The sequence below is a fragment of the Micropterus salmoides genome, unplaced genomic scaffold (assembly GCF_014851395.1).
Source record: "Micropterus salmoides isolate LMB-PRFRI ecotype aquatic unplaced genomic scaffold, ASM1485139v1 Ms_hic_scaffold_20, whole genome shotgun sequence".
Classification (NCBI taxonomy): Eukaryota; Metazoa; Chordata; class Actinopteri; order Centrarchiformes; family Centrarchidae; genus Micropterus; species Micropterus salmoides.
In genome coordinates this window covers 30,999,298-31,024,936 of record NW_024041151.1, presented here as the reverse complement: position 1 = coordinate 31,024,936, position 25,639 = coordinate 30,999,298, and the positions used below count along the sequence as shown (strand labels likewise).

General features: G+C 40.9%; 1 protein-coding gene and 1 long non-coding RNA gene across 6 annotated transcripts in view; one reads left to right on the top strand and one right to left on the bottom strand.

Annotated features, from left to right (window-relative positions):
- LOC119914928 (LIM homeobox transcription factor 1-beta-like) overlaps positions 1 to 18,971 on the top strand; it is a 50,079-nt gene extending 31,108 nt beyond the window's left edge. For 2 of the 4 annotated variants that reach the window (XM_038734474.1, XM_038734472.1), the window contains 3 exons: positions 2,122 to 2,188; positions 5,900 to 6,064; positions 18,025 to 18,971. In XM_038734474.1, the coding sequence (XP_038590402.1) occupies positions 2,122 to 2,188; positions 5,900 to 6,064; positions 18,025 to 18,182 (390 nt within the window). In that variant the 3' untranslated portion in view covers positions 18,183 to 18,971. Of the gene's footprint in view, positions 1 to 2,121; positions 2,204 to 5,899; positions 6,065 to 18,024 lie in introns of all 4 variants that reach the window. The other 2 variants (XM_038734473.1, XM_038734471.1) reach the window with 2 other exon arrangements.
- Positions 9,524 to 15,570, bottom strand: LOC119914929. Of its 2 annotated transcripts, none has more exons than XR_005446876.1 (3): positions 15,317 to 15,570; positions 12,664 to 12,794; positions 9,524 to 12,549 (listed from the first exon to the last, which is right to left on the bottom strand). It is a non-coding gene; the product is annotated as an uncharacterized LOC119914929 (long non-coding RNA). The 2 variants fall into 2 exon arrangements; XR_005446877.1 differs by having other exon boundaries at positions 15,324 to 15,570.
- Positions 18,972 to 25,639: the final 6,668 nt, after the last annotated feature.

Sequence of the window (25,639 nt, the reverse complement as noted above, 5' to 3'; positions counted from 1 at the left end):
ACCGATGTTAACTCTGCTTAGCATGGTTAGCTTCACCGTGTTATCCATATGTGCCCTCGTACACTCGTGTTTCTTAATCTTCTCAGATAAATGTATCGTGTCGTTTACTCCTGTAACAGTCCATGTTGTATCCGTCCCCGCGGTTTTAAAAAGCAAGCATGGGAAGCACAATAAGGCATTTAAATCATTGCATCCAGCTAGCCAAGGCTGAAAGCCTCTGTTGCTATGGGAATACCTTGTGTCAGCATTGGCTGCGCTGCTGTGCTGCCTGGGCGATCTCTCCAGCGCCCAGGAAGAGATCAGTGGATGAGCGGGAAGCTAATTTCACACCCAAACATAATTATTTAGCCTATATTTTATATATTACACGTTATTATAGCATTTTAAACACACATATACTTAAAAAGGTAATTACTGTATTATATTCAAAAATGTTTATTTGAAAAAGAAAAAGAAAAACACTTAGACTAAATCTTTCCACCACCAGGGAGGGCGGCGCCCTAGCGCCCTCTATTGGCCAGCCGCCACTGTATATATGTATGTAAAGAGGAAAGATCTAATCTAGCACAAGTGCTACCAAGATTGTCCAATAGCTCTGATTATATAACATTAGCTTTGTAGTAACTCTCACAGCACTTCCCTCAACCTGAGAAGCACCATGTTCCATGTTTGTATTCAAGCCCACCAACTTGGCCTACCTAATACATAACAAGAAACGATCACAATGCAGGCAGAATTGACATTGTTATCCAGATCACATGTAAAAATGGGGTCTTACTGTCATTCTTTTTTGCCAAAGTGCTCAATCGTCTAAAGCATTTCAGTGCTTATCCAAGCTTCAGTGGATCAAGAATTTATAATCTACAATTTGCTCGGCTTGGTGGCAGTTGGGAGAATAAGCTTTGTCAAAGTGTGAATATCCAATAGGCCTTTTATTTCAGTCAATTATCCATCTAGTACTTTGCTTGTTTACTCAAGTCATATACTCTACAATGGATCCCAATCAATGCTGAAATGTTTGTTAAAGATGATTTATGTTGTACTGGTCACTTTTATCATTCCTCCTCAATTAATTAGAGTCTGTGGAATTTATTTTTGGCACAGCATGGAAAGAAATCTCAGCATGCTACACAGTGTCACAGACTCACTTAAGAGATGAGTCTGGTAATACTATAAATTATTGTCCACAAATCCCATGTGCAAACCCAAACCAACAGTGCACGTATCCTACTAACAAGTATTGTGTGAGTACAGTATCTCACAAAATGAGTACACCCCTTCCATTTTTGTAAATATTCAATTATATCTTTTCATGTGACAACACTGAAGAAATTACCCTTTGCTACAATGTAAAGTAGTGAGTGTACAGCTTGTATAACAGTGTAAATTTACTGTCCCCTCAAAATAACACATCACACAGCCATTAATGTCAAAACCGCTGGCACCAAAAGTGAGTACACCCCTAAGTGAAAATATCCAAATTGGGCCCAATTAGCCATTTTTTCCTCCCCGGTGTCATGTGACTCGTTGTTGTGTTACAAGGTCTCAGGTGTGAATGGGGAGCAGGTGTGTTAAACTAAATATGATAAAATGTAGACAGGCCTATCCGACCATTCCTTGTGCAAGGTTCATGGTTCAAGTAACCCTTACTTTTAGATTGTCTTCTTTAAAGAAACACCCTTGAATATTTTCATGTTATTGTGATGTATAGCTGTCATGTTATGTTTCTTATTGTTGTTTAGAATGTACATGTAAATATATTTTTCTACTAATCACAAATTGTAATGATATCAGATACATCTTTTGACCTTTTGACCTATTTTTTGTCAATGATATTACTGATATTTCCATCACTGGTTGTTGATCCTAAACACCACAATATTCAAAGCAGTCAAAGATCTGAGTGATTTGTTTATGTTGTGGTCTCAGGTTTGTTTTGACCACCTAAGGAAATTCCACACACCCCAGACCTTTGTTAGTAACTTGATATTTTTAAATGTATAATCTACAGGAGGTTGAGAAGTAAGCTCTTTCACATCTGTGTATTATTTTGCTAGTGTCTCTTCATGAAATGTCTGTCATCCACAGACTAAGCTTTTTACTCTGTTTATTTATTTACAGATGAAGAAGTTAGCCCGCAGACAACAGCAACAGCAGGAGCAACACAACAGCCAAAGGCTAGGCCAAGGTGAGGATTTATCATGTGTGTACATGCTGTACTGGCTAGCTGGCTAACTGCTTTGTCTGACATTAAAAAAAGGAAAAGCATAACATCTGCAATATGTAATCTGACCATTAAAATTGTAATGACAATAAGTACTGTGAGCTAGGTAATTTATGAATTATTTGGACAAACAGCCTGAAATATTAAATGTATTATGGGAACAATAAACAGAGTAGAGTCAGTCAGCAAACACACTTTTAGAATGGAGTTCCATACTCTGAAGCCAGAGTGACATCTCTGGTAAATATGATCTGAATTTTCCGACGGCATGGCTATAAAGTTTGGGCCGCAGCTAGGATTCTTGCTGTAGCACAGCTCCTCGTAGCTAGCAGGCTTATTGCCACTGTGGTCTCACAGCGGATATGAGCAGACAGTTTAGATAAGTGTCTCAGTGCTTTGGCAAGCACTGCCACTATCTGTTCAGGGACTTCCAGCATGTCAATATTGGCATAGCAGCATGGTTTATTATAGTGGAAGCTGCTGCTGTTAACCAAATGAGCTAAACAAACCAGCAAATGGGGGTTGTTTGAAGTTGATGTTACAATGAGATGAAGCCTCCTGGATGACTGGTGAGACGCCTTCAAGATCAAACAGCCAGTCAGTTTAGACAATGCATTTACAATATATGCTTTTAAAAGAAACCATTTGGTGTACAAAAAAACATGGCTGTACTATCTGTGTTCACATCTGTAGGGATGTTTGGTGCTCAATGCGAGCAAGAGAGTCCTACTTACCTGTCCTACCTATACAGCCATACAGGCAAGTCAGCAAATATCCATCAACAAAAGAAAAAAACAGAAAGAAAAAAAAAAAAAAAAAAACAACTGTTCCAATAAACACAACAAATACTTCTCCCAAGTATAACCACATAAGTAAGAAACCTTTGGAAGTGGACATTCACAAGGTCCTCCACAATAAAATGGCAGCTTAAGTGACACTAAAATTAAATCAGCAGTTTTCTTTTTTGCACGTAATGTGACTCAGACCATCACATAGAGTATGTAATGTGCAGTTGTGGAATTTATCAGATCCCTTATCAGTTTAACTTCTGAAGGATCTGTGAGTGAGGGAGTGGCATGAGTGAGAGCCTGTGAAGCTGAACCCTTGTAGCCCTTTCATGTGAGATATCATGTGTTTGGAGTAACTGACACTGTTAGGTAGCTTAACTGTTATTGTTCTACCCAAACAGCTAAACTGTACTTTATTGTTCTTCCTTTTTTGGCACTTACCAAACAGCTTCGCTCTCTCTCTCTCTCTCCCTCACCCCAACCGGTCGAGGCAGATGGCCGCCCACCCTGAGCCATGGTTCTGCTCGAGGTTTCTGCCTCTTAAAAGGAAGTTTTTGGTAACAATTTCTATGAAGGTCATCGCTATAATGACTTATGCATATATTTATAACACGATATAATGCGTCCATAAGACATTAAACATGCATTAGGCGCTATAGCAAAGTTCATAATGTATTATGACCTTTTGATTTAATGTTTTATAACTAATAGTAATACCAGTTTATATCAATGTGCGGCAAGAATCTCCGACCATGTTCCATAACACATTATAACCACCGACTCTGCCTCGTTACGAATACACTTTAGTCACCATTTACAATTACTGATATAAAATGGAATAACAGCTTACAGTAATGTTTAAAGTTATATAGCATGTCTTTGTTTGCTTTAAGTGTTAAAATATCTATCCCTGTATAATATATTACAGTTGGACATAATACCACATGAACCAATTACCTTATAACACGTAATTGTTTGCTTTAAGTAAAGTGACACACATTTTGCGCAGGAAAACAACTTTTATTTATGTTTCTTCACTTTATGAACAATCTGTATGAATTTTGAACATTTTGCAGTTTAGCACAAAAACACAACTTAATTACATCAAGGACACTCATTGTCAGGGTGGTGAAAGATCGCTCAAGAGAAGACCTGTTGTCGACCAACATCATGTAAGAGGCTCAGATGTTGCCACAGATGAATGGCGAGCCTATGGACAGGCCCTAACAGATGCAGTGGACAATTTTCTGACCATATAGTAGCTAACTTAGCCTAACCCCCTAACTCCCGGTAAGACAGTGAACAAGCTGACCCCCAAATGTCAAAGTGGGATTAGCAATTACTGAAATTCGAATTGCAATCCCTTACACTAAAAGTAATCACAGTACTAAAGTGTTACTAAGTGATGCGTCAAACACTGTCGGACAAGAGGTTAGAATGACAGAGTCAGTGAAGGTGGGTGAAGGTAAGCCTTCCCAAATTTAAAATGATAATGTGTGCATGTAGTATATGCAGGGTATATACAGGAATCATGAAGTAAAATTCAATACCTTTTTAACACCTTTTCAAGACTTCTTCAACATATTTTAAGACTGCCGCACCACTTTGAGCTGTAACTGATTAAATCAGCCATGCACCTTTAAAAGGGACATTTTTGAGGTTTTAAAAGGAATTTAAGTATATTTATAACATATTTATTGCCTATATGTCATCAGGTTGTAACACCACCTAAAAATTGAGGCATTCACCAACTTTCTCAGTTGCCTATAACAGCCTATATGGGCCAACAGTTTGCTATGTGAAGGACTGGTCAGATTTCCTGCGAAAAGCAACTGTCTTACATAAGCTATGACGTTTATGTACGCAACATTACAGCAAATCATGTGAAACAGTGTAATTTTGTGTTTTAGTTGGTTTAAACTAGATAATGCGAGCTTGCCTGCAATGATATGTGTGATAACTTTCACCGTCCACTTGATCAATACAACAAAATTCAAATAGGCCAGGAGGGAACAAAGATGAAGAGAATAAACTGATGAATAACATGTTTTTTATTCATTAAGGCTACATGATAGTCTCCAACCTTGATTTTGGGCAGGCTACTGACTCGTCAATAATAATGTTTATGCAGAACACAGAGTTCAACATTTATAAAGTTTGTTGCAGCACATCAAACTTTTGATTTGTTCACAAAAAGTGACAGTGACGAGAACACACGGCTTTATGAAAAGTTGAACGTGTTTCAATAAAAAGCAGAGCTTTAGCTAAATAGCCAGCTAACGTTAGCCAAACCCACACGCTCATGAATTTTTCCTGTTGTCTTCTGTCTTACCGATTCAGCTGCTGGCGGCGCATCTCGCTCTTGTTTTTCAGGGCTGTTCAACCGGCCAACCGGGTTAATCCCGTTACTCCTGATCGCCACTCCGACTATGTTTTGGACGATTAACATTGCGGGTCCAGCGGGGTGGGAGATTACAGTCGGTTGTATCCGTAAATCACTTTCCGGTTCGCTCGGATCTGTTGTTTGGAGCATTTAAGAGTGAAATAGGTGCTCGGTAGATCCCTGCGCCTAACGTTACAGAAACGAATTACACAGTCGCTACTCACTGCCTGTCAAGTATTTTTGGCTATGCATTATAAATAAATACTTTCACCTACACTTTTAGTAAACAAACCTTTGGACAAACAGGATTTTCACAAAGTAGAAAATATCTTCAAAATGTAATACCTTATTATAGGGCGATTAAGACTTGTTAATACTTTTTAATGGCCTTAATTTTCGCAAAATTGATTTATTACTTTCTAAGACCCCGCGGACACCCTGCATATGACTATCACAACTGAGCTTTTTAACCCTGCTCTCACTTGTCATCACTGACTGTTACAGATGTAATATCAGGTTGTATGGAGGGCCTGCTCAGCTCATACTCAGGGCCGCTACCTCCAAACCAGCAGCAGCTGGTGTCCATAGAGCACAACTGCTGCAACACTGACCCATTCCAGCAGGGCCTCACCCCACCACAGATGCCTGGTGACTACATGAACCCCTACGGTGAGTATCACACTGTATAATGATGGAACCTGTGTGACTGTTTAGCACTGTCGTCTTTATTTTATGTGTTCTCTGTATTCTCCTGTCATATATAGTGGACTGGAGACTAGTCCATAGTGGTCTCCAACTGGAAGCCTATCCAAAGTATTTCCCTACCTGCCCTCGAGTGCATGTTGGGAACGGCTGCAGCCCTCCACATCATTAGAGGACTATAGCAGTAGTTTGACATGTTTTCTTCTTTCCAGGCTGCCATAGATTAGCACCAATTTCTGACACACACACTTCATTAATCTCTCTCCAGTATAACATTGTCTATTGCAGAGATGTGAAACTTGTTGATTGAAGATTAGGGATGGGGATCGATTTGCGGTTCTAAAATTTCTTAAAACCCGAAAATCAATAAGGTCCAAGCTTATTGATACTGCTATCGAGACTGGCAGGTCCTATAATGTAACGTTATGTCTGGATCGTCAAATCTGGTTTAACTTGAAACGCAATTGATAAAAAAGCTAATGTTTTTCAGTGATGCAACTGAATCATGGATTTAAACGGGCCCGGGACAGTTTATCATCAGGCTGCAACCTCTGCTGCTCTCTGTCGGCTCCTAGATAGACACACACACACCGCCCAGCAGAGAGAGACGCCGTGCCATCACGGTGGAGACAAAGTTAAACGTTAGCTCCCCACAGGAACTGCTGAATGATCTGAGAAAATTAAAACTTGAATTAAATGAAATTACCCAATTTCAGTAGCAAAGACTACACTTGGAGAACTTTGAACATGGCAATAAAGCCAGCAGATTCTTAGCCAACCAATTAAAATTGAATAAAGAAAAAATAACAATTTCCTCCCTCATAACGCAGAAGAAATAAATAATGGATTTAGAGATTTTTATAAAAACTTATATACATCACAAATTGATGCATCTAGCTCCAAAATCAATGCATTTCTGAACAATATAGCTTTGCCAAGGTTAGATGACGAACAGATCAGGGCTCTGGATTCACCTGTTTCTATGGCTGAACTCCATGAACTCCTCTTACATATGCCGAATAATAAAGCCCCCGCTGAATTCGACAAGAAATTCTGGGAAATATTTCCGCCCATATTCTACAGGATGGTAATGCAAACTAGGAGTACTTGCATGTTGCCTCCAACAATGAACTCGGCTAATATCAGCCTGCTCCTTAAACCAGACAAAGACGCCACACTCCCATCCAGTTATCACCCAAGATCACTTATTAATGCAGATCTTAAAATCATCTACAAAACCCTAGCAAGAAGGCTAGAAAAGGTCACTCCTGGTATATCCTGTCGGCCCCGGTTCTCCCATGTTATCGCTCCCCGGCTGTGGTCTGGGGTCCTTTGCGCTTTGGGGGGGTCGCAGGGTGCCCTTGCTACTGGGGGCGGCGTCTCTTGGAGCCTCGCAGGTCGATCCGGTTGCGGTTCGGGGGGTGCGATGGGATTGTAGGGAGATTGTCGATGCATCTTGATGCGTTGTTTTTTTTCTGTGCAGGGTCTCTGGATGGCTGCAGGGCATTTAGTTTGTGCATTGAAGTCCAGGGAGGCATTTCCTGGTTGGCTTGGAGGGAATAGTTTGCGTCCCTGGTTTACTTCGTTGGCCTCAGATCCCTGCTCCCTCGTCTCTCTGTCGGCCAGTTGTCGGACTCCTCTGGAGACTGAAGTATAAAGTTAGTTGTCGGGATGTGCAGTGTGTTCTGGGCTTGTGCCTGGTGTTCTCGGACCTGGACGGGCGGGTAGGTTTGTGGTGATAGGTGTTGCTGTGCTCATGTAGCCTAGTGTGTGGGTTGAGGTCGTCACTTGTGCATTGACTGCGTGGCGTTTTGGTTGTTCTTTCCATGGCGGTGGGGTGCCGGGCACAGGGGGCGCACTGGTCTCTGTTGTGTGCGCGCCTCGGTCGGTCCAAGCGCTGCTCCTCCGCGGGTTCCGCCTTTTGCGTTCCATCGGCATTGTGTTGTTGATTGGTATTTGGATGGACAGTTTTTTGGCGTATGTGGGTCAGGGTCTTCCGCGTTTGCATCACGGTGCGCCTGGGAGTCAATTTTTTTCTCCCACCCCTACTGGCTACAGGGGTTCTTGTCTGCCTGACGCTGGGTTCTGTGCAGCACGGTTGTGGCGTCCAACTCTCACTAACAACTACATTCTGTAACAGGTTTATGCACACACACACACATATACACACACACATTCACCCACACACACACAGTCTCACATATAGACACACACACACACACACACACTTAGATTTCCCCTGGGTACAGGTAGAATTATTCTTGATGCTTTTCTACTTCTAAGTTGCTTATTTAAATTAATTGTTATTATTCCATCTCTCATGGCTGTGCTGTGTTGTTTATTTATTTTGGTTGACTGTTTCTCGTTTTCATTTCTCCATCAGTTGTTTTCTTATGTCAGCTGTTTATCGCTGCTGTTCGGCTGAGGGCTGTTTCACAAAACCAAGATATTTTTCAGATATTATGGCTGAATTTAGCCTCGACTTGGTTTCACGAAAGCAGTATCACATAAGTTACCATGGCGATTTCTTCTGTGCAGCTAGCCTGCTCCAGACCAGGCTAACAGCCAGGCTTAGTTAATCCTGGTGCCTTATTTGTTCAGTCAGTGTTCACTCTGATCAGAAACCAATGTGTTTTTTTCAGTTATTCCATGTTCTTATGTGTTTTGCATATTTTTCTTTAGCCTGCTTTAAAATAGCAGTTTGTTTTTATTAGGTTTCATAATTAGAGAAGATGTGTGCTCCATAATTTGCACACGAGCATCAGCGAGTAGGTTTACGTGGAATAAAAGCACATAACATGTAAAGAAAGAGAAAAAAAAGTAACACAGGCACAGTAATAAAATTATATTGTGCACCGTTAATTCATGAAACAACAGGGAGAGAACACCTCAATGTTTTTTGACCTTTTTTTCTCTCCCTGGGATCACTCATCTGCTGCGAGCTTGGGAGAGAAAACAATGATTAATACGTTGTGCTACAGTCATGCTTACACTGTGCTTTGCAGTGATCACTTTTCTTTCTAGTTGCTGGATTTCCAAGTCAATTTCCTCAGTGCCTTTTCTTTTTATCTCCATATCTAAGTCCAAGTCCTGCCAGGGTTTTTGTTGATATTTTATTTTGTTAATTTTTAACAATTTTAAGTATGTTTACTTCAGACATCTGACAGTTTGTAAAACCCAGACTGGCTGTCAGACTATAGGACTACAGCCCCAGGTTCAAGTTACAAATATGATACAGTATTTTCTATGAGCACCATATCTCTGACTTATCTATTATCCATATTGACTAAACAAGTACACCATTTTCACACAAAATTGACAGACCTCCAGCCTCTCTGCCTAGGTCTATTATACGTAGCCTATATACTTTTTAAAAGCATTTGTTAAAAATGTTGCTTGCAATGAAAAATGTTAAATAACTGAAAATGCTTTAAGAAAGGTTTAATAGCACAATAACACAACATGCAATACAATGTAAACAAAAGAAACACATGTACACAAGCTAAAAGAACAAGCTGCTGATTACTGCATTATATTTTTATATTTTGAATTGTCACCTGCCAGATTCATTTTGTGTTTCCTTTTACATAAATAAAGACATTTCCACCATAAACTGGTACAGAATATTTCTCCAGAAGTCAGAAAATTAAGTGTTAAATGCTCAAAAACATCTGGGAGGACCCCCAGACTTCCCACTCATATATTTCAGCGTTGAATATTACTTCAAAATAGGGTTAAAACTTTGCTCTTCTTGTTCTCATGTACACAGAATTGTGCATCACCACATCTCGTGAGTCAAGGGTATCGTCACACCCTTAATCTGAGGCTATGTTCTTTTCAACACAAAGTTACTTTTTATACACACACACACACATACACACACAAACACACACACGAGAATTTGTTTTTACTTTTGTTGTGAATTGCCGCTATATAAATAAAACTGAATTGATAGTATGTTGATTAGTGGTTGTAATTAAAAAATTTGTTGAGTGACATTAACGTCCACGTCTGCAATTGGTGTTTCCCTCTGCTATTTCCTGTTGTCCCCACCCCTCATCCCCATTCTCTTGCAGGTGTTGTCCTTTCTCTGTGTTGTCTGTTTGTAGAAATTTAGCACATTGTTAAAAACAGCTGCTGGCTAAGACACACCATCTGCTCCTCCTTCGACCAGGTAACCTTACCTGCAGCAGTGAATAACAGCAGAGAGGAGGAGGAGGAGGTGGTGAGACTGATACAGACTGATGTCTGAGTTTTTATTCCTTCTAAACGTCACTCACTATTGTGATGTCAGATATTGAGTTTATTTGCTGTTGCAAGCATTAACGTTGCTGCTCTAGAAACATTTAGATTTATTAAAAATATTAATTTTGAATCCTATAATTCATTTAAAAACAATGAGGCAGTTATTATGCACACCTCAATATTTGTTTATTTATCGCAAGTGATATGTCACCTCAATATATATCTATGTTATCGCACATTAAATAATTCTCATGCCGGCCTACATCATGCCCTTTGGGTCTTGTCTTACCAAATAACAATCACCTAATAATAGTAAAGTATTGATAGTGGTATTGATAAAAAAATCGGATCATCAAGCAGCCTTAACAAGGGTATCAATATCAATAAAAATTAACGATCCCCATCCCTACTGAAGATACTATCAAGTTGCATTTTAGGAAATTTAGGATCCAGTGTTTTTGGAGCTTGACCCATACCAGGGACCAGACGTAAGGAAATCTCTGCCTTTGTTGCTTTGATTCTGACTGAACTGTCTCTTCTGAGTCCACAACTTTGTGGAAGTGCAATACTAAATCAATGGAGTACCTCTTTAATTTGTTTAAGGTCAACATACTTCACAGTTGGGCTTCAGAATATCAACAGTGGGTTGAGACAAATTTTAGGCGGCAACACAGGGTGCTAGAATATATTTAGTTATGCAAGGACCAGATTGAGATAACAATTTGACAAACCTACCAACTCAGGTGTTAGAAAATGTAAACAGTTCAGTCTTGTGGTTCTCTCTGATGTAATGACCCATCCCATCCCTGTGTTCTCATCCTCACCATGATGGCATCAATCTCTGTTAACTTCTATCTCATTTTATTGGCAGTCATGGGAATTAACTAATAAGGCATGACGGCTGATTAAAAATGTATGACCCATCAAGTTGTCATCATTTTGTGAGCCCAATAAAACCTAGACACCCAGGAGAGCAGTACTACACAACCCTGCGATTAAACATGTGTAAAACATTTTGCCTGTACAACCACAATATTTGATATCTCTTAGAAAAAAACAAATGTTCCAAATGTACATTAACAAAGCTCATTTTGTGCTATTGTCACACTTACATATTTTATTATTTAAAGGTTAAGTGTGCAAGTTTCATCTAGTAGTGAAGGTTGAGAATTGCAACAAAGCTCCTCACTCAATCCAACTAAATATTTTTTCTATCGGGGCAGTAAAAGTTTAACTGGTTTTAACTTCCATGCTGTAGACTACAGTTTTATTGCCAATTAACCAGCTGATCACAGAATGTAACCGATACATTTATGTCCAGGTAGCAAAGCCAAAGCCTGGAGAATAACATTACATTACAATCAAACCACATATTTTTCTACCAGGGCAGTAAAATGTGAGCTGATCTGAGCTTTAATGCTCTAAGTTACCATTTTATTGCCAATTAATCAGCTGATTATCTCACATATCAAAAATGACATATCTATAAATGAATAAATAAATAAATGCAGAAATAAATTAAAATTAAATATATTTTTGTAATAAGGCTAATTCTATATTTATTTATGCATTTCTACATGCATTTATTACTGTATTTCCACATTTATTTATGCATTTCTAAATGCATTTATTACTGTAATGCTAATTGAGTAGGTGGTGCCAACATCATTCTGAAGTCTGATATACTACTACTGTCTTGACTTCACTGGAGAGTGGGTTGTAGCCAATTCTGTGGCCTGCTCGCTGCCTTTAGGGGCGCTAAAGATAGTGGTCGGGGCCACCAAAATACATGAAAATGGGGCCCAGGTTTAAAAATCCTGAGATTATCCTTTAACTACCTGTTGTCGTGAGGAGTCAGTCAGAGCTTTCTTCGCCTTGATGATACGACTCCACCAGGTGTGGTGAAAGGAGTAGAAGACAAGACAATATTCAGTAAAAATAAATAATCATGAACAACTGACAGTAAATACATCTACAGAAAGAGCTACCAATCAAAAAACTGTGCAAAGGAGGCTCTCACAAATACATTTTACACATCAACTTACATGTTTGACATCATTATCAGCCTTCTCTCGTTTTCTGGAAGCGCTTCATTCCTCATCCAGGACTGTAACATCTGAGCCACAAGCTGAAACGTACAGTGTTGAGTTGGTTATGACATCAAGCAGTGGCCTGGGAAGAGCTGGAAAAGGTTGTCCCCTTGGAATCTAAGTGTAGTTCAGGAGAGAGAGGGAGGAGAGAACAAATAAACACCATTTGTTGGTTTTTCACAACCAAAGTATAACTGGGTCTTTTCTGAAAGAAATGGGAATCAAGTTTACCATTGTCAGATCTGATAGTAAATACACCAGCATTGGGTTGCTGTGCTACTTCTTCAAAGACGTCTGCATCCCCTTCTCATCAGAAACTCTGATGCCTCTGCTGCCATTTGGGATGGAGGACTCGATGAAAGCTTAGAGAAAAAACACAAACTGAGTCATCCCACATGAAATGGTCAAGATAACCAAAGGGTATACCCCAAAACACACTCAGTGATACCATTTGACCATGATACTAATCACTGGTCACAATAAATTAGTGGTAACAACATGATATTGCCATATAAATCATAATTAGTGTCGGAATTATTATATTAGAACTTCAAATTTAAACTTCACTGAATAAACCTATTAAATAGAGTATATCACTATGTGAAAGAAACTGGGGTCTGAAACAAAACAAACATGACTTCTTAAATCTCGAGAACAAGATTTGTAGGCCAGGGCACCTTTTCAGAACTACAGTAATTCATCATGATGCAGTTTTGTGACACATTTTACCTTTATCGAAAAAACTAGCTTCTGCAATTCACTTATTACATTCGGCCATATTTCGAATAATTGTGCATTAATATTATACTGTAAGTACACCAATGAGAATGTCTAATTAAATGCACAGCGCTTGCACACTAAGCTTGAATATTTACATTATGGCAGAAAGTAGGAGTAGCTGTTTTGAAGCATGATTTTACTATATAAAATAATTAACTTATTAGCATTACCACGACAGACAGTTACTGCTCTCTAATGTACTGACTTCAAACCAGCATTAACAACCGCAGCCTGCAACACTTCATTAGTCTGTAAATATTAACTGCTAGCACTATCTCTGGCTTTAAATTAAATGTATCCGAGCCTTTGACCATTTTGCGTGTTCAGGCATCCAAGCAAACAACCAACAGACTAAATACGACATGAAGCGAACGAGGGCGTGAGGTAGGCCTGTACGATGAGAGGAAAATCTGCGATAACATTGTTATATATGTAGATGATCACTTGCCATAAATAAAAAAATATTGAAGTGCGCATATTGGCTGCCTGGTTGTTTTTAAAGTCAATATAGGGTTTGTATTAAATATTCTAAATACAACTAAATGTTGTTTATAGAGCAGCAAAATTAATGTTGACAACAGCAAAGTCAATATAAAGTCGATATCTGACACCACAGTACTGAGTGATGTTTACAAAGAATGAAGATATCAGTCTGTTTCAGTCTTTCCTCCTGTCCTCCTCCTCCTCCTCCCTCTGCAGTCATAACGTTACTGCCAGCAGGTAACCTTACCTGGTAGAGAGGAGCAGCTGGTTCGTCTCAGCCAGCAGCTGAGTTTACAGCAGTGTGCCACATTTTAAGCTACAGTGCAAACTAAGCTAAACAGTCAGACTAAAGTTACAGACAGACATATTTCAATTTAGCTTGTTTGTAACATTTAGCTAATTGCCAAGCTAACGTTAGCTGTGCTTGTATAACACATCAATGACCGACTGGACAGAGCAGATTAAAATAACACTTTCAACATGTTTACACTACACACAGGTGGATTGATAAAGTAATATCTTTTTAGTCACGAAGGATTTATTGCACATACAATAACAAACGTAGCTATGGTAAACTGGTGTAGTTTAGAGCCCCCTTCACAACACGGTCTCAACTGCGGCCTCGCCCTCTGCTGGCCGCTGTGTGTGTGTGGGCAGAAGCCGACACAGAGCAGCAGAGGCTGCAGCCTGAACAGTACGCTGTAGCCCCGGGCCAGTTTAAGAAGTTTCGGGGCCAGCACTAATAACATTAGCTTTCTTATTCATCACGTTTCAAGTTATATCAGTTTTAAATGACAGTCTCAGACAGGAGGTCTGCATCAAAGCACGAGCTAGACTGGAAAATGTTAGCTGTATTTAATGTTATGCGCCGGAATTTTCGGGTTTTAAGAAACTTGGAACCTGATCTTATAGAACCGGGTCTCTATCGTGGGCGGCTGTGGCTCAGGAGGTAGAGCGGGTTGGCCGTTAATCGGCCTGGCTCCCCCTGGTTGCGTGTCGAAGTGTCCTTGGATAGATACTGAACCCCGAATTGCCCCTGGCGGCTATTCCGCCAGTGTATGAGTGAGTGTGAATGTTAGTTTCCGTTTGAGCACTTAGGCTCAGTGTATGAATGTGTATGGTGAATGCAGATGTAGTGTAAAAGTGCTTTGAGTGGTCGAAAAGACTAGAAAGGCGCTATACAAATACGGAGCATTTACATTTACATCTATCCCCATCCCTAGCTAGCAAAGCTAAAGGCATTAAGTTACGGTAAGGTCCTACTGCTGTGGTGCATTAAATGCTTTTTTCTCTCAAAGATTGAAAGATAGTTTAACATGTTGGATTAAGTTAAGGCTTTTTACGTGTAAAGGTTTAATTACACTTATAGTAATGAGAATTTACCAACTGGACTTCACAGTACTTATGCCTATAAGGGCTTTGCTCATGTATTTAATGGCACATTGGAGCTAACGTTAGACATCAACTCTGTCATGTTCGCCCTTCGGGAATTCTGTGTTTTAAGGTTTTAAGACATACAGCCAGCTGCAGTGTAGGTGGACATCGTTATTAAGTTGTTCTACAATGCGGCTTCAATTGAAATGCAAAACAATGATTTAATAAGTAATTTAGAGACACATACCACATACTTTCAACAAGGAAAATGGCGCAGTAAAAATTCCTGTTGGTTGAAGGTTGAAATCCCAGACAAGGAGTTGGATGGGGCTTTCCGGTGTAATTCTTTCACCAAGTCTTTTAAATACGAAAAACTACACCAACAGTGGAAGAATCTTACTCTAGCTGTTGTTGTAATAACCATGAAAGAATCCATGTACTTTGACCCTGAATATGTTTGACTAAAGGAATCTACTGTGTAGCTGGCTTGTGTCACGTAGATGAATCACTTGCTTCTGTCTGGTTTGCGATGCAGCCCCCAGCTAACCAATCCTGTTTCAGACTGATGTTGGCACCACCTACTCTATTAGCATACAGGCGCAGGGAAAAATAAATGTGGAAATACAGGCATAAATAAATTTGGAAATACAGAAAGAAATGCATGTAGAAATGCATAAATAAATACAGAAACAGCCTTTTTTTTACTACAAATATATATATAGATATATAGATAGACAGATAGATAGATAGATATCTTTTGGTCCCTCATAGGAAACACTTTACTTCTATTGTTGATTAAGGCCAGCTTCTAGCTAACGCTATCAAACAACAGTTTTCATTTGTGTTGCTGAAGGTGAACTAACTTAATTACCTGTCCAGCAGAAAACCGGCAACTTCAGCGCAGCTTTGAAAACATTTGTCCTGCATCAGAGCCTTCTATCTGGGAAAATCCAACATTATATCCTTTATTTCTGCCATCATCTGTTTGCATCTGTCCCGACTTCGCCTGGCTTCATCATGTTTTCATTTCTTTGTCGACGAAGATCTGCTACACTGTTGGCTTGTGCCAAATAATACGTGTAGTCCTCCATTTGTCCAAATTTCACTTCTATTCTTACTTACTTAAGGTTCAGTGTCATCTAGTGGTGAGGATTATGCAATGCAACCATTGGCTCACGGTGCATTCATGTGCTCCTTGGATGGTTCCATTTCCCAAGTTGTGAAGTTCTTCTTCCGACTTCAGTGTGTGTTCATACGCTCCTCGGAATGTGGAATCAACATGGACGCTACTGCAAAGAAGTGTTGAATTAGCATTAACAGAGCATATAAACAACATGCAGACATCTAGTTCACTCTACATGGACAGCAAATTAACCGTAACAATACTACAAATTGCAAAATATGTATAGGCAATAAGTGATTTTGCACAAATCAGAGTTCTGTATACTTCTTATCCCTTGTACACTTTATTTCTCTTTTTAGTAATAAAGATTTAAAGAGTAAAATGGATATTTACAACATATAATCGATTCATATTTTCACTAGGTAATAAGGTTAATAATGCAACACAGGGTGTAAAAAAGATGAAGTCGTAGTTTCTTTATGCTACTCACAAAAACACGTTATATACAAAAATGATATACAGTAGATCGGTGGATAAATAACATGTCATAGAAATACAACTATTTTACATGTGAGTAGGTGAGTTTATTGCAAAAAACAGTGAGACTTACAGGTGATATGGTGTGAGCAGTCCAAAACACAACATAAATCCACAAAACACAGGAGACACAAATTCAATTTCAATTCAAGAGAGAATTGAACAAGAAACACTGGAGAAACACTGGCATGGAAAACAATGAACTGGCACAGCATGAAGGGGTAAACTACTTAAATACAACAGGAGGTGAGAGCATAATGACACACAGGTGAACTCACTAGACAATCAGAGAAGCAGGAAGCAAAGAGAGACAGTGACACATGAGGCAGACAAAACTACAAACTAAAACAGGAACTTAAGCTCACATAATACACAAGCCATGAAATCACAAAATAAAAGACAACACAGTGCCGTGCAGACAAAACCTACCAAAGCAAAGAACACAGACAGCAAAAGAAGATCAGAACACTAGTAAAACTCAAAACAACAAGGAAACATGACGAACAAAACAAATCCCAAAAGTAATAATACACACTACAGAGAAGAGCAAAAACAAGGGCAGGGAATGAACACAGAAAACAAATACAAAACACACCCAACCAACCCAAACCCGTGACACTGGGGATGAATTTAGTCTCACAGTCTGAGGGAAGAAGTTGCTCTGCAGTCTGGTGGTGCGACAGCAGATACTTCTGCAACTAGATATTTGACTTTCTCACAGACCCCAGACAGTTTGGAGTGGTGGTTACACCTCCTCTACTCTAGTCACCTGGATATGGAGAGAACCTCTGTTGTGAAGTCTGCTGACGACACCACTATCATTGGATGGATTTCAAACAATGATGAGACTTCATATCGGGAGGAAATCAACAGTCTTGCAGAGTGCAGCAAAGACAACAACCTACTGCTCATCGTGACTGGAAAAATCCCTAACTGGCATGGGATGTGCACGGCCCAGGACCGGAGGGCTCTGCTTCTGGGAAGAGATAGACAAGTATCTGCTGTTGTACCACCAGACTGTAGAGCAGCTTCTTCCCCTAGACTGTGAGACACTTTAAATTACTCCACCATGTATTAGTTTTATTAGTTTTATTCTATGGTTTTATTTCTATGAAATATTTATCCACCCATTAACTGTATATTAATTTTTTTTATGTTTGTTTTTGTGAGTAAAATGGAATTACAACTTCATCTTGTTTTACAATCCTGTGTTGTAAAATGATAGAGCAGTGAAGCGCGTTCATATCCAACACTGTAGTTGTGTTTGACTTCTCTATCTTCTCTGCTCTTCCCAGGTACTGACTCCATCTTCTATGACATTGACAGTGACACCTCTCTGACAAGTCTAAATGACTGCTTCATGGCCACTCCAGATGTAGGCTCCTTGCAAGTTCATGTGGGGAACCCCATTGACCGCCTGTACTCAATGCAGAGCTCCTACTTTGCCTCCTGAGACCCCGCCATCATTGTTGGTATTACCCCACCCACCAGACCACCTCCCAGGCCATAAACAGTGAGCATACAAACAGGATAGAATCCACCAAATATACCTGACTGACCTCCAGCAGCCAAAGGAAAGGTTAAACTTCACATGCCTCCACATGCCCCCCGCTATCGCAGTACATTTGACTTTTCAACTGGGTTCATTTGTAGCTGTCAGTATTTGTACAGATATCACAATGGTAGTGTTTATTATTGCTATGAAAAGTTGGACTGAAGTTCGAGTCAGAGATTTGAAAATGTAGTCCACATCAGTGTCACAGAAACATTAGTCAACATGTGGCTTAGTATGTAACTTAGTTTAATAGTTTTTAATAGGTATTAATAAGGCTATGTTATTTTTAATGGGACAATAAGCAAATATAGTTTAGTAGAGCCAACTACCAATCTTTTCTGGTTAATGCCAACTAAATGATAACTGTTGCTGAATGTATATAATGTATATGTAAAAACTGTTCTTCAGAACCAATCCAGTTTTGCATGTTAGGATGGACCGCAATTTATTTATTTATTACCAACATGCTGGTATACAATAAATCAAAAATTTATATTTAAAAAAGACAATATGATCCCATTGTAAAGTTAAAAAACAATAATTAATTATTGTATTCTGCTATTTATCATAGTATTTGTGTTGTTGAGTTTGTAAATTATCATCGCTCATCGCTATTTATTTTTTTCCAGTGAGATCATCTGGACATTATTAAGAGTGCATTTTATATTTGCTAACTTATCAGAAGTGTTACTCCAAATAAAAAAATGCATTCCCTGGAATTCTCGTCATCTTTTGTTGAGTAACATGACTGTCAACAAACATTGGCAGGAAAATTCCGATATGGGTAAAAACAACATCAACAAGCTGTGAACAACAAGACTGATAAGTCACACTGGCAGCTCTGTGAGGCTGTGCTAAGGCACATTATATATAAGATGTTAACATGTACCTGCTTAGACATAACAAGCTTATATATGCGTATGTGAGCATGCTTACATTTTTTTTAATTAGCACTAATCACAATGCTGAGGCTAATGGATGGGGATGTCAGTTTTGCAGGTCTTTGGTCATCAATCAAACTACAGTACAGTTGGATAAATTTAACTTTTGATAGGACAATATTAAATGAAAAGTAAGAGGATCACCAAAGTTATTACAGTTTGTCCTGAGGGCATCTTGAAGGTCTGTATCAAATTTTGTCCCGATGGTGGTGCTAGATTGGAAAGTCAGGGGATCGCCACAGTCATTGAATCATGTAGGGATGATGAATATTAGTATCAAATTTTATGGCAATCCATCCAATAATTGTTGAAACCTTTTACTAAAAACCAAAAACTCCCTGCTACATGACAAGTCGGGAGATTACCAAAGACAGTAGGATTCATCCTTTGGAGACCATATATGGCAGGGAAACAACTTATGCACACACTTCACTATTTGCCAAGAATTTTCAGTCTGGACCAAAGTTATTGACTGACCAACCATCGGACATTGCCATACCTAGAGCCATGCTGTTATTGTGGATAAAAAAACACCTCATGAACCTCAAATGACACAGAAACAAATACACAGAATACAAGAAAGCTACCAGACTGCATGGCTAACAGCTACAATATTTTGCAAGCCTTTGTTGATTCAGGAGCAGATGAGAGTTTTTTGGACAGAAATATAGCCAAACAGTTGCCACCATTCCCCTGCAAGACCCTCTAGTGGTTAATGCTTTAGATGGCAGACTTCTGGCCCGAGTCACTTCCAGAACCTCCCCACTGCAGCTCCAGCTCTCCAGTAACCATCATGAGCAGATTAGTCTATTCATCATTGACTCCCCACTCACTCCGTTAATTCTTGGACACCCCTGGTTAGTTAAACACAACCCCTGTATCGATTGGTCCACGGCCAAAATCACCAGTTGGATCCCCACCTGTCATTCGGAGTGTCTTAGATCAGCCTCACCTCAGTTGGTCCCTGTACCCAGCTCCTCAGCTCCTACTCCTGACTTGGCTCATGTTCCCCCTGTGTACCATGACCTCTGGGATGTGTTTAGTAAACAACAAGCCCTGACCTTGCCGCCCCCACCGTTCCTATGATTGCGCCATTGATCTGCTGCCAGGCGCCCCCCTACCAGGCAGTAGACTCTTTGGACACTGGAATCATTAGGCCTTCCTCCTCTCCCCAAGGGGCAGGCTTCTTTTTTGTAGAAAAGAAGGATAAGAGTCTGCGCCCATGCATTGACTACCGGGGTCTCAACAATATCACCATTAAAAATAAGTACCCCTTACCTTGTCTGAAGCATTTGATTCCCTGCAGGGGGCGACCATTTTCGCTAAACTTGACCTTCGTAGCGCCTACCATCTAGTCAGAATTGGACAGGGGGACGAATGGAAAACGGCGTTTAACACTTCCTTGGGTCATTTCGATTACCTACTGATACCCTTCGGTTTGACAAATGCCCTGGCCGTGTTTCAGTTTCTCATAAATGACGTCTTAAGGGATATGCTGGGCCGAGCATCCTTTTGTCGTCTGGACTGATCACAAAAACCTGAAGTACATCAGATCCGCCAGACGACTGAACTCAAATCAGGCCAGGTGGGCTCTGTTTTTTGGACATTTCAACTTCTCTTGGACTTACAGACCCGGCTCTTGAAACATAAAACCCGACGCCCTATCCAGAGCCTTCGAGGAGGAGAACGTGACCCCAGCTCCGGACACTATCCTGCCCAACTCCTGCATCGTCGGAGCTATCACTTGGAGCATCGAGAAGGAGGTGAGAGAGGCTCTCTGTAACGACCCAGGTCCCGGTAATAGCCCACCTGACACCTTATTTGTTCCACTCTCACACAACATGGGCACATTCCTCCAAGTTAACTTGCCATCCCGGAGTCACTCGCACCCTAGCATTTCTCCGCAGGCGTTTCTGGTGGCCCACGATGGAGGCCAAGTCATTTGTTCGCCCAGAATAAGGGATCTAATCAACCCAGCACTGGACTGCTTCTTCCCCTCCCAGTTCCTCGATTCAGTAAGTTTGCTCGTTTTCTGCCCATACCTGGACTTCCTTCTGCTAAGGCTACTGCTGAGGTCCTGGCTAAGGAGATCCATGGCTTGCCTTGTGATATTGTCTCTGATCGTGGACCCCAGTTCACCTCAGCTCTTGCCACGGTGAGCCTGACCTCCGGTTTCCACCCCAGTCCAACGGCCAGGCGTGCCAACCAGGAGGAGACCAGGCAGCGAAGAGTCTTTTCCAATTCCTGGTTGGAAAAGACTCTTCGCTGCCTGGTCTCCTCCAATCCATCCTCCTGAGCCTCCCAAATCCACTGGGTCGAATACGCTCAACCCACAACAACCAAGCCCACATCCGACGCTGCCACCGGACATGGCACCGAGCCCGTGCATCCGTGCTTCGGAGGTTAAGGCCGCTATCAAGATCAGGCCAACCGTCGGCGCACTCCAGCCCCGAAATACTCCATGGGCGACAAGGTATGGCTCTCCACTAAGCATCTGCCCCTGAAGACTGATTCAAGGAAAGTGTCACCCAGGTTCATTGGCCCCTTCCCTGTTGAGAAGATCATTAACCCCGTCACCGTTCACCTTAAGCTTCCACGTTCCCTCAGGATTCATCTATCCTTCCATGTTTCCTGTATCAAACCTGTCTTCATTAGCTCTCCGTTGCCGCCCCCCTCAGATTATCGACAATGCACTGGCCTTCACTGTACGGAGGATTTTGGACTCTCAACATCGTGGCCGGAGTTTCCAGTTCCTAGTGGATTGGGAGGGGTAGCCGGAGGAGAGGTGCTGGATTCCTCTGCGTCAGATACTGGACCCTGCTCTGGTGAGGGGGTTCCATCAGAGGCACCCGGGGAGGCCAGGTGAGCCGCCAGGTGGCGGCCGTCGGGGAAGGGGTACTGTCACGAGGCCCCGGCTGTGAATGTTTGTCTGGAGTGCGTGTTGTGAGCTTGTTGTGTTTTTGTTTGTATGTCTCTGCTTGGCTCTCTCTCTCTCCAGTCTGGGAGCAGGGGGCGTGTCTGCTGCGGGCTCTGCTCACACCTGACCCATCCTCATCAGCGCACCTGACCTTTGTTCCATAATCAGCCACGGCTGAAGTAGGAGGCTCAAACATCCCGTCCCCGCTGGATCGTTGGGTATTCACGCGTATGTCGTGTCAGCCCCAACCAACCTCGGAATCTGTCTTTGTCTTTTGAATTGTTTTTTGCATCGGTCTAACCTGTTGTCTCTCTGTCTCAGAAGACCTCCATCAAGCCTCAGCAAACCACCAGCCAGAAAGCTCTCAGTTCCGCCCACAGCCTGGTCATTCCCCCGCTCCCAGTCCGCCAGCAACAACCTCGGATTTCCCCCTATCCTGGATCTGGAAGGGAGCCTCTTCCTCTAACTCCTGACTTCCCCCGCTCAATCTCTTTTTACTTAGATCTGTATTTGGGTCTTCTCTACTGGGGAAAATCTGACATATATAAATACACACATATAGTATAGTGGTACTTAGTGAGGAAAAAACACAAAAACATGCTGTGTTTGCCAGAACAACCACTGCAGCTTCTTTGTCTATCTTTGTCTATTTTTACAAGTTTGGTTGCCCCTCCCCTTCTGCTTCGCAGCCAAGATGGTGGTTGTTGGATTCTTAAGGTGTGAAGTGTCCAGCGTTCCACACTCAAATTTTGAACATTTCAAAGGTACCATCCAGGTACTCGCAGTGCACAGCATTTTGCAATAATTGTCAGTGCGAATGCACTTATGCAACCAAATTACAGAAGAACGCAAATTGAGACTCGGCTATTGAATCATAATAGCCACCTATGTGTGAAAACACCAGGTTGAAATAAACTGCTTATCCGTGAACATTTAAAGCCTTTCATAACTTTTATAACTCATTTGACAATGTTTTGCTATTTATAACAGTACCTCTGTGGAGGTAGTTTGTGTAATGTTTCTCCATATGTAATTGATGTTTCAGGCAAGACAAAAACAACGTATTTAAAGTGCCGGTCGATTTGGCGACACTTGTGGTTACTGGTGGTAGGAGCAATTGTGGTTTATTACTAGAGCAAACATTCATTCAACGGCTCAGAAATACAACTGAAAAGCAAATGTGTATCTATTTACAGTGAAACTAAACAAACTCAGGTTGTTTAAATAAAGAAGTCAGACAGTAACAATTGCAACCTCAATATGATTTTATGCTGCACATACTGTGAGTAGTTTTCCACACCACAGCAAAACACAGTTAAGGAGTAGGTTATTTAGCTGAGGAGCCGAAGGTGTGTGGCCAGACACATTTTTGATGAATGACCGCGGTCAGAGCTAACCTCAGTGACACATACAATGTGTTTCCGGGGACTGCTTTACAAAAAATCCAACACTGTTAATGAGAAGCAGCAGCAGTAGGACATTTTGGTTTGGGTTAACATTAGCAGTAACTAAATCCAGCTCTGATACAGCTGTATGAGAGTGAGCAGTAAACAGTCAGGCTGATATCAATTAGATTAAATTACAGTAACACAAGATCACATCCTGCATCGTTTCCTGTCAACCCCTCTATGGTAGGCAGTTTGAATCCAGCGTGGAAATGGCTTATTCTGCCACTAGCAATAAAAACTACAATATAGACAGGTGATTATAGAATGTGAATGGCTATGGCTATATATAAAAATGCCACCTGAGGACAACACAGACTGTGGATACTTTTAAACACGGCCTTAAGACCCACCTTATTAGCAGAGCTTTTGGTTGATTTGTACACTTTTCTTTGTCCTATTGTTTTTATTCTTACACTCTATATGTTTTATTTTTAGCACTTTACTGTTTTTAATCTGTAGCATTTTAGGATTTGTTCAAATATAAAGTGTGCTACAAATAAAATGTATTATTATAATTATTATTCTGTGTGGAGTTTGCATATTCTCCCTGTGTTTGTGTGGGTTTTTTCCATATGCTCCGGTTTCCCCCACCATCAAAAACATGTTAGGTTAATTTTCCTGTCCGTGCCCCTGACCAAGACCCTGACTGGCTTAGAATTTATGTTGGTCCCGGAGCGCTGCACAGTGGCTGCCCGCTGTTTCTAATATCCTTAGTTAAAGGTTAGATGCAGAGAATTTAAAATACTTCTTCTCACCTACAAATCTCGTCAGGTCAGGCACCATCTTATCTTAAAGAGCTCATAGTACCTTACTACCCCACCAGAGCACTGCGCTCCTAGAATGCAGGGTTACTTGTGGTTCCTAGAGTCTCCAAAAGTAGACTAGGAGCCAGAGCGTTCAGCTATCAAGCTCCTCTCCTGTGGAACCAGGTTCCAGTTTGGGTTCAGGAGGCAGACACCATCTCCACATTTAAGAGTAGGCTTAAGACTTTCCTCTTTGATAAAGCTTCTAGTTAGGGCTGGCTCAGGTGAGTCCTGAACCATCCCTTAGTTATGCTGCTATAGGCCTAGACTGCCGGGGGATTTCCCATGATGCACTGAGCTCCTCTCTCTTCTTTCTCTCTCTCTCTGTATGCAACCTCATTCCATTAATGCATGTTACTAACTTGACTTCTTCCCTTTCCCTGGATTTCACTTGACATTGCACTGTGTATGTGACAATAAACATAATTTCAAGGTGGGAACAACCACACATATTTCATCCTTAAACAAATGGAACACACACCTACAGGTACACACTAGAAAGATCAATCAGCTACACAGCCCAGACAGGTTCTGCAAACAGTCACACCTCAGATTTGAATCCAATATTCCCTGCAGTGTGATTTCCATTTTAGAGCTTATACCTGCCAGATGCACATGCTATATCTGGGTCACTTAACAGTACATGTAGTTCACCTACCTCTTGACTTGGTTTCATGACTGACAGACGGCAACAATATTTACCCACCATGCAACAAATCCCTTCCTCCTCTTTGTATGAGCTGTGAGTGAACATAAGTGGAATAACTCCATTTGTTCTGGCCTGTCAAGCTGCTGGGTGAAAGACAAACAGCCGCCTCTTTGCCAAACAATTCATCATAAAAAAGTGATGCACATACACGGCAGCACACAAAGACAGCTCATGGTTCGGGTTCAGTCAGGTGGAAGATACAGAGTGAAACAGATGTCAATGGCTTTCTGCACGATGAAACCTGCCACCCAACAACATTTGGCCTTGATGTTACTGGAATACATTAATAAAGTTTATAAAGTATTTCCCAGGCCAAGGTGACAAAACATACCCACAGCACTCAGTGGGCTTTCATCAGATACCTAATAATAATAATTATAATAATAATAATAAGTAACATATATTTCAAATATTTCTCTAAACATTTTTAGATTTCTATATCAATCCTGTATTATATAACTTGACAGCTTGAGCAGCTCTGTGAGGATATACCTTCACGAAAAATGGCAGAACACGGAACCATCCCGTTATTTGGAA